We start from the raw sequence: 17,227 nt of genomic DNA on the forward strand, positions 1-17,227 counted from the left end.
ATGCCTATTAAAATGTCAAATTAAGTGATTTTAGTGTTTTTTATCTATGAATTGGCCATGGCCTTAAGAAATGTTGTGGTGCGACCGTGATTTATCTTCAAATTAATTCATTTCCTTGACATGCTTAACTTTTTTTTTTCAAATCTTTAGTATTTAGAAGCAAAGTATTGCATTTCTTGGAGTCTTGGCAAGTAATCATCTCATATTTTTGTTCTATAATTTGGTTTTATTCAATTAACAAAATTAACTTATTTTCCCTGAAAATCGCACACAATAATGTTTTTAAAAACACCCTTCACTTAAGCATACTGTATCAGAGATTCATATTTCACCATTTTATTTTTATTAATATTATTGGCCGCACCACATGATAAATGGACATTGTATGTCATTGACCTGTAAATATCTGTTAATTTGAACATCAGCTGGTGATTATTTGTGTGCTTTCCTGTGGCTCAGTGGTTAGAGCATGGCACTTGCAATGCCTAGGTCATGGGTTCGATTGCACATAGTCTGAAACAAAATGTATAATACAATGCAATGGGTCGCTTTGGATAAAAGAGTCTGCCATATGCGTAAATGTAAATGTGTGCACAAGCTGTCATGGTTCCTGCCCCATCACAGAAAAACAACAGCCAGGATTTAACTGAAGGGAAGTAAACAATAGGCAGGACAACAAAATTAAACATACCAAATCTGCAATGCAAATCTTGAACGCATTAAAGAGTCTGTCCTTGAGTTTTTGTATTTTCTTTCATTGAGCTGAACTGCTGAATTGATTTATTAAGTTCTGTTCAATATGCATCACAATAATTTACCTGCTGACGTACAGATATCAAGTGATTCACACAGGTTAGTAAGGTCTCTACATTTCAAATCCCCCCTGCTCACTCTATTACTTTATGAGACATAAAGCATACACTGATTAATATCTGGAAAAAAAACTGATGATGTCACAGTGATAGTTTCCCATGAGATCTTTGTGCTCTTGCGGTACAGTAGTACACTACTAATTCTACAAACCAAAAATACATTCGTAATGCCTCTTAATGGTGAACCAGTCAAATACATTCAGATAATTTTGTTGACAAACCTTCAATAATAAAGGTCAATAATAAGACAGTAGTCTAACATACTCAACATTCAATATTCATTCAAAATCTTGAAAAAGAAAATGCAGATCTCTTAAGACAGAATTCCCTTCAGTGTTCTGACATCCTTCTTATTGAATCTTTGTTCCAGTGTCCGATCACAGTGTTTGGTTCCAGTGGTCCAACTCTCAGCATAACAAGTCCATGTTAAACATGATCTTCAGGGTGTTTAAACCAGTGCAAAAGACTTTCATTGGTGTTATCTTTTTCTTTGATACTATTCAGTGATTGTACACATCATAAATATGTAACATTCATAATATCCACATAAAGACATCATGACACGCTTGAAAATATTATTTCAGAATTTATAGAGGCAATGTGTCATCTGTGTAACATACATCGATGATGTAAGACAATGTGCTGTTATATTCAGGAAACTATTTCAAAATAAATGTTCCAGGAAGTGCTTTTAAATATTCCATTTTCAATGGGATATTTGTCAATATCCACCAAATATTTTAGATCACTCATGCAATTAGCAAGGGTTCGATTTTATCGTCCTACTACCGTTTGCAGATTTCAGGTCTTGCGTTGCATTGGAGGTCTTTTATTCTGGAATCATTTCCTGAATAGTCTGCCATTTTATTTCTGAAGCTTTCATGTGCAGCTCTTACTGGCTAATACTACATTCCATTCACAGCGGTGTAAAAGACCAAAAAGTACCTGAAATCGTAGATGACAACAAGTCAAGTTCTGAACCATGTTAATAATTTAAATTGATTGTTTTTTTCCCCCAGAAGGCTTTATGCTTTTGACTGACGAACGTCCTTCCACTCCATTTTGGTGTTCTGTAAAGCCTGTGTTTTCTTCTCGTCTACCTGCACGTAATCCACCCGATACTCATCAGCCAGCAGCGGCTTCTGAAAGCATCAATAATAGCACACCAACAACCCGTCACAATGTGAACCCAGTGAATCAGAAGTGAATCAGACAAAATAAGGGCTGTGAAAACAGATTCATGACATGTCGTGTTTAGAGCTGAGTCATGGTTATTTCTGCCAAAAGATTCAATATTTAGAGCCACAGAAAGCCCATGAACATCACAACAGATACGGTACTAGCGCCCACTTAAAGCACTATGAACGCAATGCTACAGGAACACAAATTCAGCTGCATCACATCTAAGAAATATATTTGACACATGAACTGAATGTGAACTGTTTGACATATTTGTCATACATGTCAACCACTAACCTTCTGGACAGGTGAAGGCGAGGCGGAGTTGAAGTCAAGTGATAGGTAATCTAGCTGGGGACGTCTTATCCAGGGGGCGGAGTCACAAGATGGGAACAACATCAGCTGTGAGTCCTGAACAAATGCACATAAATATGAACACATTTATGACCTGCATCACCTAAGGCAGGTCTATTCAGCTTCGGTCCTGGTCGACCACCGCCTGCAGGTTCAGCTTCAACCCTATTTGAACACAACTGAACAGATTTCAGACAGGGGTTTTGGGTTGCGGTGGAACTGTAGGACTGGAGTTGAACAATCCTGAATGTTTTTGTCTTTTGCATTGTTAACTATATGGCAGCTTGTCCCTACCCTGACAAAAAAAAAACAAGTTTACTCCATAAAATAAGTATACTTAATAAGTATACTTACGTTTAAGTATATTTTAGGTACAGCGGTAGTATACTTGAAAGTATATTATTTCAATACTACTTAGGACTAAACTATCCCCCTTTTTAGTTTATAAAAGAATACTTCCAAGTATACTTTAAATGTACCTTATAAATTAACCAAAGAAATATACTTATGTTTAAGTATATTTTAGGTACAGTAGTAGTACACTGGCAAGGGTGCTAATTCAATGCTACTAAGTTGGCCCACTTTTTAGTTGATAAAAGTGTGCTTCTAAGTATACTTTAAGTCTAACAGTAGTAAACTTTAAGTACACAAGTTTACAAAGTCTAAACATTTTTTGTAAAATGCTTATAACACATTTGATGACAGTACACTTAGTAAAATACTTAAGTAGGTTTTACACGGCTAGTAAATTTAAAGTAACATCATACTTAAAGTTTATTATTTATATATTTTCTTGCATTTTAAATATACTGCTATGTTCTTAGATCTTATTTTTAAACAGTAAATAAACATTTATCTGTAAGCACATTTGAAGTATACTGTATCTTGAAGAATAAGTACAATTATAGGGCAAATATACTTTCTAAGTATACCATTTTATGTATATTTCTGAGAATTACACACAAAAAGTAGACAGAAAGTATAGTGTCTTACTTTTAGTTTAAAAGAAGTATACAAATAGTTCTTTGCTTTCCCTCCTCTTTCTCATTTTAAAGCAAAATGGAGCAATAAACTATTCGCGACAGAGGACGAGTTAAACAGGAAGTCACATTACCGTCGGCGTTAGGCTCTCTTCCTGTTCGAGGCCGTTTAGGCCCCAACCCCGCCGCCTGTCCAAAGGAACACACTGAAGTGATGTGCTAGAGACAAAACAAACAAACCGACACAGAAACACGTCAACATTCAAATACAGCCATACGAGTATGGAGACGAGTCTTACATTTAACAAATAAAACAAACAACAGCTTGCCGTGCTTCTACATCACAAACATGTGAATGAGAAAGGGGGTCGACAGGAGGAGGACGAAAAGAGTCCAGACTGATTTAAGACACAGATACACAGAAATGAAAAGTGGTGGAAAAAAGAACAGAGTGCAGAGAATCAGTTTGGGGTCATTTTGTTCTGTGATTCTGAGGTGTATTGGGTGTTTTATGGTTAGTGTTGTGTACATCTCACCTGGGCTCTGTCATGGTGCGTGTGAGAGGGATGTGGAACGGACATTCGGAGATGGTGGACAAACCCCGCAGGTCTAAGGGTGGCGGACGGGCTGCAAGACCAAACAGAATGGAGAATACTCAAACTTCTTTTTCTCATTTTCACACACACGTTAGGTTTCTATACTGTACATTGTGGGGACTTTCCATTGACATAGTCACTTTATACTGTAGAAACTGTGTATTGTATTCTCTCATCCTAAACTCACACAAACCTTTTTTACTTTTTCAAATAAGCATCATTTAGTATGTTTAATGATCAGTTTTGTATTGGCCGACCCCCACAACGTAAGTGGATCAAATGTTTACCATCCTTGTGGTAAGTGTTGACCATTTTTACTAATAAGGATCACCTAAATTGTCCCGATAAGCCAATGTTGAACACAAGTATAGCCACAGACACTTAGTTTTATGAGTTATTTCCTTTCTATGAAGGTGCACGACCTGCGTGAGCTTTGTGTCTCCACGTCTCACAACTTTTCTTGGCAAACCCAAATTCTCAAAATGATCAAATATTTGGCAACCTCCCTTCAAGAAATATCCAACTGAGGTCAGCACATGAGTAATAAATGTCGGTCTGTGTGTGATCATGACATCACTTTCTTCTTTGATTTATTTAGCCTCTCCTGCATCTCATCTTCCTCATATTCATCTTCCACGTGCGTCACTGTTTTTTTCTACCTCTCCTCTTATGAAACCATCTTCTCCACTTTTCTATTTTCCTTTTTCGGACGTACCAAACATCTTCAGTTTTATTCCAGTTTAGGTTGGTTTAGTTGCTAAGCAGTTATGTCCATTACAACACACAAACCTAAAAACGCATTGCTGTCTCGTGAAGAGATGGTTCACCCAAAATCAATTCTGTCATTATTTAAACACCCTTATCTTGTTCAAAACCTGTGTACGACTCTTTCTTCTGTGGAACACAAAAGACAATATTTTGAGAAATGTTTCAGTGGTTTTGTGTCTACACACTGACAGTCAACGGGGGCCAATGTTGTTCGGTTACCAACATTCTTCAAAATATCTTCTTTTGTGTTCTGCAGAAATAGACAGGTCATACAGGTTTGAAATGACATGAGAGTGAGTAAATGATGCGTAAATTCGTTTAATTTTTTGATTCCTTGACCAAGCCTGTGGATTAACCAGTTTCAAGAAGTATAGAACGAAACGTTCTGAAATAGCTTCAAGGCCTATGACATCACATCATGAGTCACCAGCAATATATATCATATTATATTACCATATGACGGGGCACTGTTTATACTTAAAATAAAGGTTTTATGTAAATCACGTCATATAAAAGCATTGCCTAACAGTCACTCAAGCTGTGAAATACTAATGCTACAAATACACAGCCACCGGCCAAACTACGTGCTGATAATACTGATAATTTACACCTTTATTGCATTTTCACCCACAACTTTACCCCGAATTTTGGGTTTCAGGTTGCGGTCGACAGGAGGGGGCTCGAGGTCAGGATTTGAAGGCGAGGGCAGCTCTGGTTTTCCGTTGGTCAGTAAGGAGACCGGCAGGGTGGAGGGGCTCATGGGTATGTAGCCGTCTGAAGCAACATCAGAGCAGCTGGCTGGTGGAGAGGCCATGGGCACATATGAATCTTCAGAGTGGTTTTCAGTAACTGCAGTATTCAGAAACACAGGCTAGAAAAAAGAGCGTAAGGCAGGGGAGAGAAATAAGTGAAACACTATGTTTCTGGTTTCTGGCACTGCATATTCAAATGAGATGCTTGTTCAGGGCGTCTGTTTAACTTTCTCTAGGTTCATTTGACTATTTTTGATTTGCATATTTCTTTACCAGGTTGAGACTCAATCGCTTGTTCCAGTTTCTTCCAGTATTGTCATACTCTCCTAAAACAAGAGAAATTGATTATATATTTATTCAATTTATATTCATTTTATATCCACGTTCACATTATGCATGCAGAGAGATGTGTGTTTGTGTGTGTGTCTATGCTCACCTCTCCTAAAATGTTCTATTCCCGACAGCGACGTCCTGCGAGGGAGGAGAGCTGGTTGTACCTGATTACGCCCCGTATCGTCATTAGCGTGATTATCAGACAGGTGTGTAGGTTTGGGCGGGAGGGGAGGAGGTGTCTGTGGGTCTGATGTAATGCAAAAGGGCCGGTCGAATCTGAAAACGTCAGGTGGCCGCCGTAAAGAAACAGGAGAGGATAGACAGGAAGAGAGGGAAGAGGAGACGGAGAAAGAAAGAGGGCCGCAGGGGGCACTGAAGGGCGGCTCGGACGCCCCGCCCAAAAGGAACGAAGAGGGGGAGGAGTCAATGCGTGAGGCGGGGCTGAACACATCCTCGGTGTACTCAGATGAGCTATGCTCGAAGGAACGTTCTGAGTTGGAGATGCTGTCACTCCTGTGAGGGGACACAACACAAACAATCACATAAGAAACATTTTCACACACAACACAGCCTTAATTTAGAGAATTATTTCTTTGTTTGCTGTAGCTGCAATACATTTTGCCTCTCTATCGCCATCTCTGTTTGAAACATAATATTTCAGGTTACCTTTTGTTAGGATTTTTTCATTTACTTGCTTAATCATGATCAAAAAAGTTAAGGACCCCAGATTTAAAGGGATAGTTCACCCCAAAATTCAAATTCTGTCATCATTTACTCAAAAAATGTCGGTACCAGAAAACCGCTGGTATCCATTGACTTGCACTGGTTTTGTGTCCATAGGATTAGTCGAATCAGAATTGTCACGTCTTGCCTAGAGTTGACAACCGAATCGCACGTGTGTGTGAGTGTGGTCCACGTGGGGACGACACCAGGTGGTTAACAAATGTGCAGCGCAAAGTGCAGCGCACCAAATTATGGTTATATTATGGTTATATACGTATATTACTTTATTATTTTTTGTATCATGCAGCGCAAAGTTCAGTCTAAGTAACGAACAGTGTTGGGTAAGTTACTCTCAAAAAGTAATTAATTACTAGTTACTAATTACATATTCAATAGTGTAATTAGATTACTGTACAAATTACTCTCTCCAAAAAGTATTTAGTTACTTATTACTAATTACTTTCTATATCCTATATCAACGTTGATTAGTTAAGTGATTCAAGGATAGGCATGAAAGGGCTCTTTTAATTCATTCAAATAAATAATATTAAACTACATAAAGTAGTATTATTAACTGACCAAAGTATTACAAATGTGAGAATTATACATTAAAGCACAGATTTTAAAGTTAGACTTTGAATTTTGATGTCAATTCCACTATTGCACACACATACTGTATATTACACAAAGTATTTAGTTTAATTACATCAAAAGTAACTGTAATTAAATTACAGAAAAATAAAAGTAATCCCTTGCTTTACTTTTTCAAGGGAAAAGTAATTACATTACAGTAACTAATTACTTAGTAACTAGTTACACCCAACACTGGTAACGAACTAGGTGCATTTACAGACAAAGTGTTAATTCATATTTATATGCCCAGACATTCAGTAAGTGACAAATGTTTGGAAACGGTGTACACATTCATTTGCGGAACGTGCTGCTTCTCTTTACCGGTCTCACAGCACAGAACACGCAGAAAGATGCGATCCTGCGTTGGGTTATAGCCAGACCTCACGCTCATATGCGCCGGGGGTTTCGGTACCCAACCCTAAAAATGTCCCCTTTCTTTACATCATAAATAATATGTTTGGTGGCGCAGTGCGTGCCCGTCTGCTACGCCACTGCCCATATAACCAAAATGGCATGATTGCATGCACCCATTGCATAACACCTCTGCGAAAATTCGACTGTGAGACTGGTAGTCGAATCAGGCTCCTCCTATCGAATCTTCGACTATTCGGGGTCACTCCTACTCCATACAATAGAAGTCAATGAGGACCAATGGTTTTTAGTTACCAACATTCTTCAAAATATCTTCTTTTGCGTTCTGCAGAGGAAAGAAAGTCATACAGGTTTGAAATGACAAGAGGGTGGGTAAATGATGAAAGATTTTTCATTTTTGGGTGAACTATCCCTTTAAGTAAAACCTATAGACTACAATTTCAGACTAAACTGATTTCTCTTAAAAAGAGAAATAGGATTAGAAATACTTTTAACCCTCCATTCCTGATAACAATAACTAAAGACTTGTTTTGCATTAAAAGCAGATTTATCTACACTTGTCTTTCATTAATCATCTATAAACCTCCAGAATGACTTGTTAGTATTCATAACATGAGTGGCAGACGTCACAGTGCGTCCCTACTTTACATGCAGTCCCATTAAGCTTTTATTTGAATCTAATCACAGTATGTTCTGCTGCAATGACCAAGATCAAAAGATCACTCCGAAGCGAAAAGTGTTAGAAATGTTCTATTCTCATTTCTTCTATCAGTCGCCGTTTATTAAATCCGATTAGAGGAATAGCAGATAGCCTCCTGCTACATGGAATGAATCTCATGTCTGTGTCAAGATTAACACGTAATTATTATTCTCGTAACGTGCGGTCATAAGAAGCGGAGAGGGCCTTGCCTGACGATGCTCTTCGTGCCGGTCTCACATTGAGAGAGGAAGAGGTAGTCAAGTGGAGGGCTGATCTCTGATTCGCTGGGCCGGTCTTCTTGGACAGCGTGGTTGTCGACGGTAACTGTGCCCTGATTGGCCACGAGAGAAACGTGAGGAGAGAGAGCTGGAGAGGGCTGCTGGGAAGAGGGGGTGCGATTAAGACTGTCCATTGATTCTGCCAGAGATAGAGAGAAGAGAGAGAGATTTAACAGCTTGTTCGCACTTCGTAATGTTTCATGTCAGAAAATTTCAGTGCAATAATCATGTGTCATAAGGCACCTTTAGCTTTCCATCACCAGAAGGTGGCAACAAAATCATCCCCTTTCAGCAGCCACCCACCACAACCCACACACATACACATCTCTCTTTCTCTTCCTGTTTAGACTCAACAGCATGTTAGTGGGCAGACATTTCTAAACCTTTCAGTCCAACAGATGACTAAGGCACATGAAGCTCACGTCTGTTACACGCGCTACGAGCACATGACAAGTTCAAGGTTGATTTTTTGGGACTATAATGGCTTTTTTTATTTGACAGTAAGCAAAAATGTTGGAAGGTGGAATTACTGACTTTAATAATGCAAGATTATTGTGGAAAGTAGAGCTGGGTGTTAAAGCAAAACAAAAAAAAATGTATATATATAATATAAAAAATAAGCAAAAAAAAAAAATATATATATATATACAGTATATACACTATATGGACAAAAGTAATGGGACGCCCCCTTCTAATAAACATGTATTATTGCTATACCATTCAATCCCATATTAGAATTTTAGAAGGGCCAAAATAAATGTACAACTGTGTACAAGTCAATGATGGGTTTGGGTGATAAGTGTTTGGTTTAAAGTCTTTCAAAGTCACCATAAAAACGATTTTTTGTTTTTCTATCCTAAGACTCTCTTACCTGCAAGATTTAGATGATTTAATTATACAGTACTAAAACCCAAATATAATTGCATAAAAATTCAGAAGTATTTACGATTTTTCTTAATATAATTTAAATTAAGAATTTAAAATGATACATTTCAAATTAAATATTTATAAATATATACATAATTGAATATGAATAAAATAATTAATTTTATATAAGCAGCAAATTTATTGTAAATATATTGTAAGCTTTACTGGAAAGTGTGTCCTTTTCTAGGTCTGGTGCTGTGTGTCCTATCAGAATGAGCTCATTCAGTTGGAAGGGACACATCTTTCATTTTGGGAAATACTGTTGAACAGCCCAATTTAATAATAAAATCATTTTAATTGCCTATAAACAGACGTTTACAGTGTTGACTCACGGCCGTTATTTTTTCATGTTTGATATCAGATACATCCAACTTGAATGTGCTTGAAAGAGACCGTGAGTAATGCTGAGGCAATGTTGTGGGTGAACAGTCAAGAAAACCTGCTTTTGAACACACGGCGGGCTTATCTGAGGTGAACTATGTGAGATAACAGACAACAACTCATAGCCTCTCTGTCTGCGGATGACTTCAAACAGACATCAGACTTTACTGTAAACATCTAGAATGATTTTACTAAAACATATTAGCTCATGATAGTGTCATATATGTTTGGCATAGTGTTTGGGGTACGTTTGAGAATGGGGTTTTATACATCTGCATTTAAAAGCCTATTTATTATTTATAATGTTTTACATCCACAGAGCAAAGTTGAAATGGAACTAGGTAAATAGATATAAAGTGAGCAGTTGCCATAGTGATGTGTCAGATGGACAGCAGTACTGGTTGTAGGACCATGTCAGATGCACAGCAGTTTACAGTAATTGGTTGCCATGGTGATGGAGATGGGACAATGACTAGAGATACAATGATCAGTTGTCATGGTAACAGACACGAGAGCGAGGATACGGTAAATGGTTGTCATGGGGACAGATGCACAGGTAGTGTAGGGATAAAAGAGCATCTGTTTTGGTGACATTCCCCAGGGAGGAACATACAGTGAGCAGTTGTCATGGTCACAGGATCAGAGTACAAGTATAGATACAGGAAATGGTTGTCATGGTGACAGGACCATTAGACAGGGACGGTAGAGCTATAATAAGCAATTGTGATAGTGATGTGTGTTTGTCACGGTGACAGTGAGATCAACATTTGAGTTTACAAAAGTCTTGGCTTAAGAGGATCCCACATCGTTTTAGTCCAGCTTGAGTACCTTGACACACAAAGTAGGATCTGAAACTGCAGCCCTCCAGGTGTGAATAAAACGTCTCTGATCTGATCCGTTCTTTTCTCAATCTGCTCTCCATCTGCCCCGCTGCAAAGCCTGTCTGTAAATAATAATGGCAAGATCCGATTCTCAGCTGATGTCCTGCAGGGGTAACTTATGAGCACAGACTGAGACGTTTTGTCCCAAAACTTCAAGAAAATCTGAGGCATAAGCAACATTGAGGTTATGAATAAATCCTCTGTGTGTGTGTGTTAGGAAGAGCATGGACATGCTCGGTTCAGTATAAACTAGCTTTATCTTTCACAATCTGCTTTTCCCAGTTTAGAGGATTGTACAACCGTCTAGTGTGTTGTGTATTAAACAGTAAACTAACCATGTGTGTCTGTGTGGGTGAAACCCTCCCTACCGCTGTATCACTCATCTTTCTGTTATCTTTTCATGTAATGTGCAACTTGTTTGTCTTACCCTTGTTTGGTATATATCACATTAGTTAACTGCTAACATATTTTTGTCTTACTGCAACCGCAAAGTCCATTCAGTGTTTTTTCCTCATTAACTTTCACACAAAGTTAAGTACTTTTAAACATTCACATTAAACTCCAGTCATATCAGTAGCCTGATAAAAATATATTTTTTGAGTTGCCTCATGAAGGGCCGACATGTTGAGATCTGAATTTGGTTCTCAGTAACCCTACGTATTATTAAACACTTTTACAGAATAAAATAATGGTTGACAAAATAACTAAACAGTACTGCTTTTGCGTAATGCTGTGTCTTGGAGACGACTTTAAATAGGCAATGCAACATAAACAATACAATTTCAATAACACATTTTATAACAGTAATATTTTTAACATATTTTCTTGCATTCATATGGACTATGGAACTAGATTGTGAAAGTTGTGATACTACTTTCTACACTCAAAAAATTGATTTGTTGAATTTACTTAAAAAAGCTGCGTCAAGTGGTTCCACGCAACAATATTAAGTAATTTGAGCAAATAACACTTTAGTTGTATGAACAAAATAAATTCAAGTAATGTTGACAAAACTTTTTTGAGTAAATCCAAACCATTCCGATTGTACCAGTAATTTTAAGTTAATTAAACTCAATTTTTATCCTTCTCAATGGTACTTTTTGTTGTCATACATAAATTATATACAGACTTACTGCATGTAAGTCAAAACACAATGAGCAAATCAGATGAGAGGCATCTCAGTACTGGCATTAGCACAGTTAAAGCTCATTGAATGATGCGATAGACATTAAGCCTGCGCATAAACCTCTCACAGCCTAAGCATATGTCTTCAAAACAATGGCAACCCTAAAACTAAAAAATACAACAAACTCTTTTAAACCTCAAAGATAAATGAACATTAAGCACAAACAAGTCTGTTTTCTTTACTGAAAAACACTTAAAATAACACTAAATTTCGAAATTTACTGCCAAAATGCAGTCTTACGCAAAGCATGCAGGGAACTGAAAATCCCCCTCAACCAGTCATGTTGAATTAACTTGTTTATATTAAGTAAACTCAACAATAGGTCCAATATTATAGGGTTTTGCGTTCTACTCAACAATGTTAAGTTGACCAGTCAAACACTTGTTAAGTAAAGCTGACAGATCTAAATTTTTTGTATAAATAACATTAGCATTCTTTATGTACTGTGAACAAGGATGGGTTAAGTAAAACTAACAGCAGCGACAGTTAATTTTTTTGAGTGTATGCTGTTTGGTCCTGATGTGTATAATATGGAATAATACAAAATAATATTAACTCATTAAATAATAAAATGTTATTGAATATGATTAATGTCATATATTATTTAAGGGTCCAGTGTAGGGTCCAATTTAGCAGCATCTAGCGGTGATGTTGTGAATTGCAACCAACAGCTCATTCCACCCCTCCCTTTCGAAGAAGCGGCTCTCACAGGACTAAGATGTCGACACGTTTTTGCTTCTTTGACATAGGGCTTGGCGATATATATCGGGATTCACACTAATTATACATGTCTAAATTGATTCTGAAACCGGTTCTGTGTTTCATGCACAGCTCTTCTGTGAACTACGGCTCTTTGATCAGTAGGAAGTACTACTCGATTTAAAATCACTACGAGATTGAGTCCTTTATAACGTGCATTTGAAAAAACAACACTCGTCAAACATCATCATTATAAATATACTTTATTATCATGAAAATACCTGAAAAGGTTTGAAGAACAGCGATAGAATATCACCATTGGCATTTCCGGGAACTGTGGCCGTTTCTCAATTCCAAGAAAGCAAAGAACGGACTTGTGTTCTTGTGGAGACCGGTCTTGCGAGGCAGCCTCGGAAGAACGAACTTGGATGGACGCGCCGCAGTGACTTCTGGGACTTCAAGCGGATTCCGTAAGCGCGCAAGGCTGTATAAGATGCATCCTTGATATCGAGAATCTCGTTTCAGAAGGCTGCGTCCTTGTGTCCTCTTGAGGTATCATCCTCTAAAGGATGCGGTATATGGAGGATCCTCAACTTAGAATTAAACAAGATGTCCTTCGTAGGACATACTGGCAGAAAAGGAAACAGGAAGTACCAAGCTTCTATGACAACACGTTGCACTCACACACCTGTCAAATTAATTAAAATGATTTCTACATGATTTTAAGAGGTAAAAAGTTGGTTACTTTCTACCCTAAACAATGCCAAGAGTTAAACAAATGTAGCATTTTTTGCCTTACTGTATTAAATGTTAAAAAATCACTAAACACTTGTAAACCTATTTCCTACACATGCCTGCTAAGATTAAGAATACGTGACAAAAATTGTAAACTGTTAACATTTAAACACCACATACGTATTTGACTGACTGTGCAGCTGCTGCCGTTTATTCAAATAACAGACGTTGGCGGACGCAAAGAATTGTGGGTTATCTCTAGCAACAAAGGATACACCTAATGTGTCCTCCGAATTCTCGTGAAAGTAGGTCACATTAGAAGGGTGCATACGTTGTGTCCTACCTGCTTTTATGAAACGAGACAGCCTCAATGATGTAGCAGGCTTCAAATGAGACCTCCGGAAGGACGCAGCCTTCCGAAACGAGACACAGCTTGTGTATGTGTAAATCGTTCTTTTTCTGTCCCATATTCAGAGTTTCTGCGCAAGAGCGCCCCCTGGCTTTCGGATCTTGAGCATAGGAATTGCACATTATATCGTCCCATAACGTATTTACGTAGAGATAACGTAGAGCAGTTTGTCTGTTTAGGGCTACTGTAGAAACAGCATGGCCAATTCCATGCAAGGGGACCCACAGTGTATGTAGATAGAAATAGCTCATTCTAGTGTTGTAGTCGAGACCAAGACAAGACCGAGACCAAGACAAGACTGAGACCAGAGGGTGTCGAGGCCAAGACAAGACCAAGACTTTGAGGGGCAGAGACCAAGACAAGACCAAGGCAGGCTAAGACCGAGTCGAGACCAAGACTAGCACTCCCAAAATTCAAAAGATCCACAAAACACTAAAAAGTCATAATAAAATAATAATAGAAGTAACTTGGGTGATTTATTGTGCAGAAACGATAATGATAAAACATGGAACATAAAACATCTTACACATACATTTATGCTGTTTTATGATGTTTATGTTCCATGTTTTATCACCCACCTACTGTAACATTAAAAATTTTGTGCAGGTAAAAATTCCAACAATACAATACAATATTTATTTGTAAAGCACATTTAAAACAACCAAGCTGACCAAAGTGCTGTACAGACTAAAATAAAACTAAGTAAAAAAAAAAAAATTTTAAAACAGCAGTAACAACAACATTTACCAATGATTAGGGGGTGTTAAAAGCTAGTGAAAACAAATATGTCTTTATGGAAGACTTGAAAACAGAAATGGAGGGGGCTAGTCTAATATGAGGAGGAAGACTGTTCCAGAGTTTTGGACCTACAGTTGCAAAAGATCGATCGCCTCATTTTTTTAAGTCTGGATCTAGGCACGGTGAGTAAACTAAGGTCACTGGATCTTAATGTTCTAGAAGGGTATAGGGACATAGGAGGTCTGTTAGTACTGAGGGGCCAAATTATTAAGGGCTTTGTACACAAATAACAACATTTTTAAATCGATTCTGTGCTTGATGAGTAGCCAGTGGAGTGCACATAAAACGTAACCGGCTCATATTTGCGGGACCCAGAAAGTAATCTAGCAGCTGCATTTTGCACTAGCTGTAGACGGGAGAGAGAGGACTGAGAAACACCATAATAGAGGGAGTTACAATAATCTAAGCGAGTCGTACAAAGGCATGTATCACTGTTTGAAAGTTACTCTGCGATAGAAAAGGTTTCACTTTAGCCAGCTGATGGAGATGGAAAAAGCATGATTTTACAACAGCACTGATCTGTTTATCAAATTTTAAGTTGTGGTCAAATAGAACACCCAAATTTCTAGCACATTGTGTTTCATATGGGGCCAAAGAGCCACAGACAACATCTAACTCACAGTTATCCTTAGTCCCAAATATAATTAATTCTGTTTTATTTTTGTTTAAACTTAGAAAGTTACTTGAGAGCCAAAGCTGAAGTTCTTCTAAACAGGCCAGCAGTGGTTTAATGCCATTTTTATCATTATGTTTTAAAGGAAAATAGACCTGAGTATCATCAGCATATAGATGAAAGGATACATTATATTTCCTAAAAATGGATGCCAAAGGTAGCATGTACAGGGTGAACAATACCGGTCCAAGGATAGATCCCTGTGGGACTCCACAATTAAAAGGTATACTAGAGGAGGTGTGATGTCCAATACGAACACTAAAACATCTGTCAACCAGATACGAGCGGAACCACTGTAAGACTGTGCCACAAAGGCCCACAGATGACTCAAAGCGTGCTAACAGGACATTACGGTCAACCAAATCGAAGGCAGCACTCAAGTCTAATAGAACTAAAGCCATAGATTTCCCAGAATCCGTTTCAGTAAGAATATCGCTTAAAACTCTTAAAAGGGCAGATTCAGTGCTGTGTAAAGCTTTGAAACTGGATTGAAACTATCACCTCGTGAATAGAGTTAGCAGCCAAATAAGATTGTAATTGGGTCAATACAGCTTTCTCAAGAATCTTTGAAATAAATGGTAGATTAGAGATAGGACGAAATTTGGAAAGAGAAGAAGGATCCAGATTTTTTTTTTTGAAGATATGGCGTCACCACTGCACATTTAAGACTGTTAGGGACGGAACCAGTAGACAAACTTTTATTAATAACCAATAACAGACCAGGACCGACTGTGTCCATTATTTGTCTAAGGAAATGAGGTGGAATAATGTCCTGAGGGCACGTAGTTGGTTTTAGATGGCCGACAATTTCATTACACGAGATCAGATCAATAGGCTCAAAGTCAGACCAGGTAGCAGAGCATAATGGAACATTATGCAAGACATAAACTGAATTAGACAGCTGGGATCGTAATGTGGTAATCTTCTTAACAAAAAACTTTCCAAAGTTATTGCAGAGAGAAGTAGAGGGTTCTAAAATAGGTTACACAGTGGGATTTAAAACAGAGTTAATAGTAGAAAACTTTGTTTGTGACAATTGTTTGTAATAAGATCGGATAGATATTTGCATTTTGCAGCCTTTGCGGCTTTCTGGAACATGTTATAGGATTTTTTCAAGGCTTCATAAGAAACCTGCAATCTGTCCTTTTTCCACTTACGTTCAGCATGTCTACAAGTCCGTCTCAGAGTACGTGTGGTTTCAGTTTGCCAGGGTACAGATATAGACTTATGATTTTTTTTAGGCTGCTGAAAATTCTTCACTAGAATGCTGAGTAAGAGAACGAGTCAAACGTGCCACCGATGGATTTCTGAGCATACGGCCCATGAGGGGGACTGTACAGAGAACTGGCATGTGGTCAGAAAAAGATGCACTACTAACTCCAATATTTGAAATAGAGAAACCATGAGTTAAAATCAAATCAAGGGTATGACCATGAATATGTGTTGGACCCGAAACCCATTGTGTAAAGTCAAACGACTCAATCAAATTAAAATATTCTGCAGAATGTGGTTTGGAAGCACAGCAAACATCAATGTTAAAATCACCCATCAACAGTATTTTTTCATGCCTAACAACAACTAAACATTAAAAAAAAGGTAAATACCCAAGATAAATTTAAGTCTGGGACCTTCAACAAAACAAAACATTCAGTGACTTAATTACATTGAACAAAATTATAAACGCAAAACTTTTGTTTTTGCCCCCATTTTTCATAAGCTGAACTCAAAGATCTAAGATTTTTTCTATGTACACAAAAGGCCTATTTCTCTCAAATATTGTTCACAAATCTGTCTAAATCTGTATTAGTGAGCACTTCTCCTTTAACGAGATAATCCATCCACAGGTGTGGCATATCAAGATGCTGATTAGACAGCATGATTATTGCACAGGTGTGCCTTAGGCTGGCCACAATAAAAGGCCACTCTAAAATGTGCAGTTTTACTGTACTGGGGGGTCTGAAAACCAGTCAGTATCTGGTGTGACCCTCACTCAGTGCA

At 37.8% G+C, this 17,227-nt stretch overlaps 1 protein-coding gene across 4 annotated transcripts in view; it reads right to left on the bottom strand.

Moving 5' to 3' along the window:
- Positions 1-125: 125 nt before the first annotated feature.
- Positions 126-17,227, bottom strand: part of gab3 (GRB2 associated binding protein 3) — a 32,279-nt gene continuing 15,177 nt past the window's right edge. For 2 of the 4 annotated variants that reach the window (XM_057328648.1, XM_057328642.1), the window contains exons 4-11: positions 8,472-8,679; positions 5,938-6,347; positions 5,775-5,827; positions 5,389-5,620; positions 3,922-4,012; positions 3,520-3,604; positions 2,349-2,462; positions 126-2,014 (exon numbers count right to left, since the gene is read on the bottom strand). In XM_057328648.1, the coding sequence (XP_057184631.1) occupies positions 1,898-2,014; positions 2,349-2,462; positions 3,520-3,604; positions 3,922-4,012; positions 5,389-5,620; positions 5,775-5,827; positions 5,938-6,347; positions 8,472-8,679 (1,310 nt within the window). In that variant the 3' untranslated portion in view covers positions 126-1,897. Of the gene's footprint in view, positions 2,015-2,348; positions 2,463-3,519; positions 3,784-3,921; positions 4,013-5,388; positions 5,621-5,774; positions 5,828-5,937; positions 6,348-8,471; positions 8,680-10,676; positions 11,234-17,227 lie in introns of those variants that run through there. The other 2 variants (XM_057328654.1, XR_008962537.1) reach the window with 2 other exon arrangements.

Source organism: Triplophysa rosa, linkage group LG2 (assembly GCF_024868665.1).
Source record: "Triplophysa rosa linkage group LG2, Trosa_1v2, whole genome shotgun sequence".
NCBI classification, from domain to species: Eukaryota; Metazoa; Chordata; class Actinopteri; order Cypriniformes; family Nemacheilidae; genus Triplophysa; species Triplophysa rosa.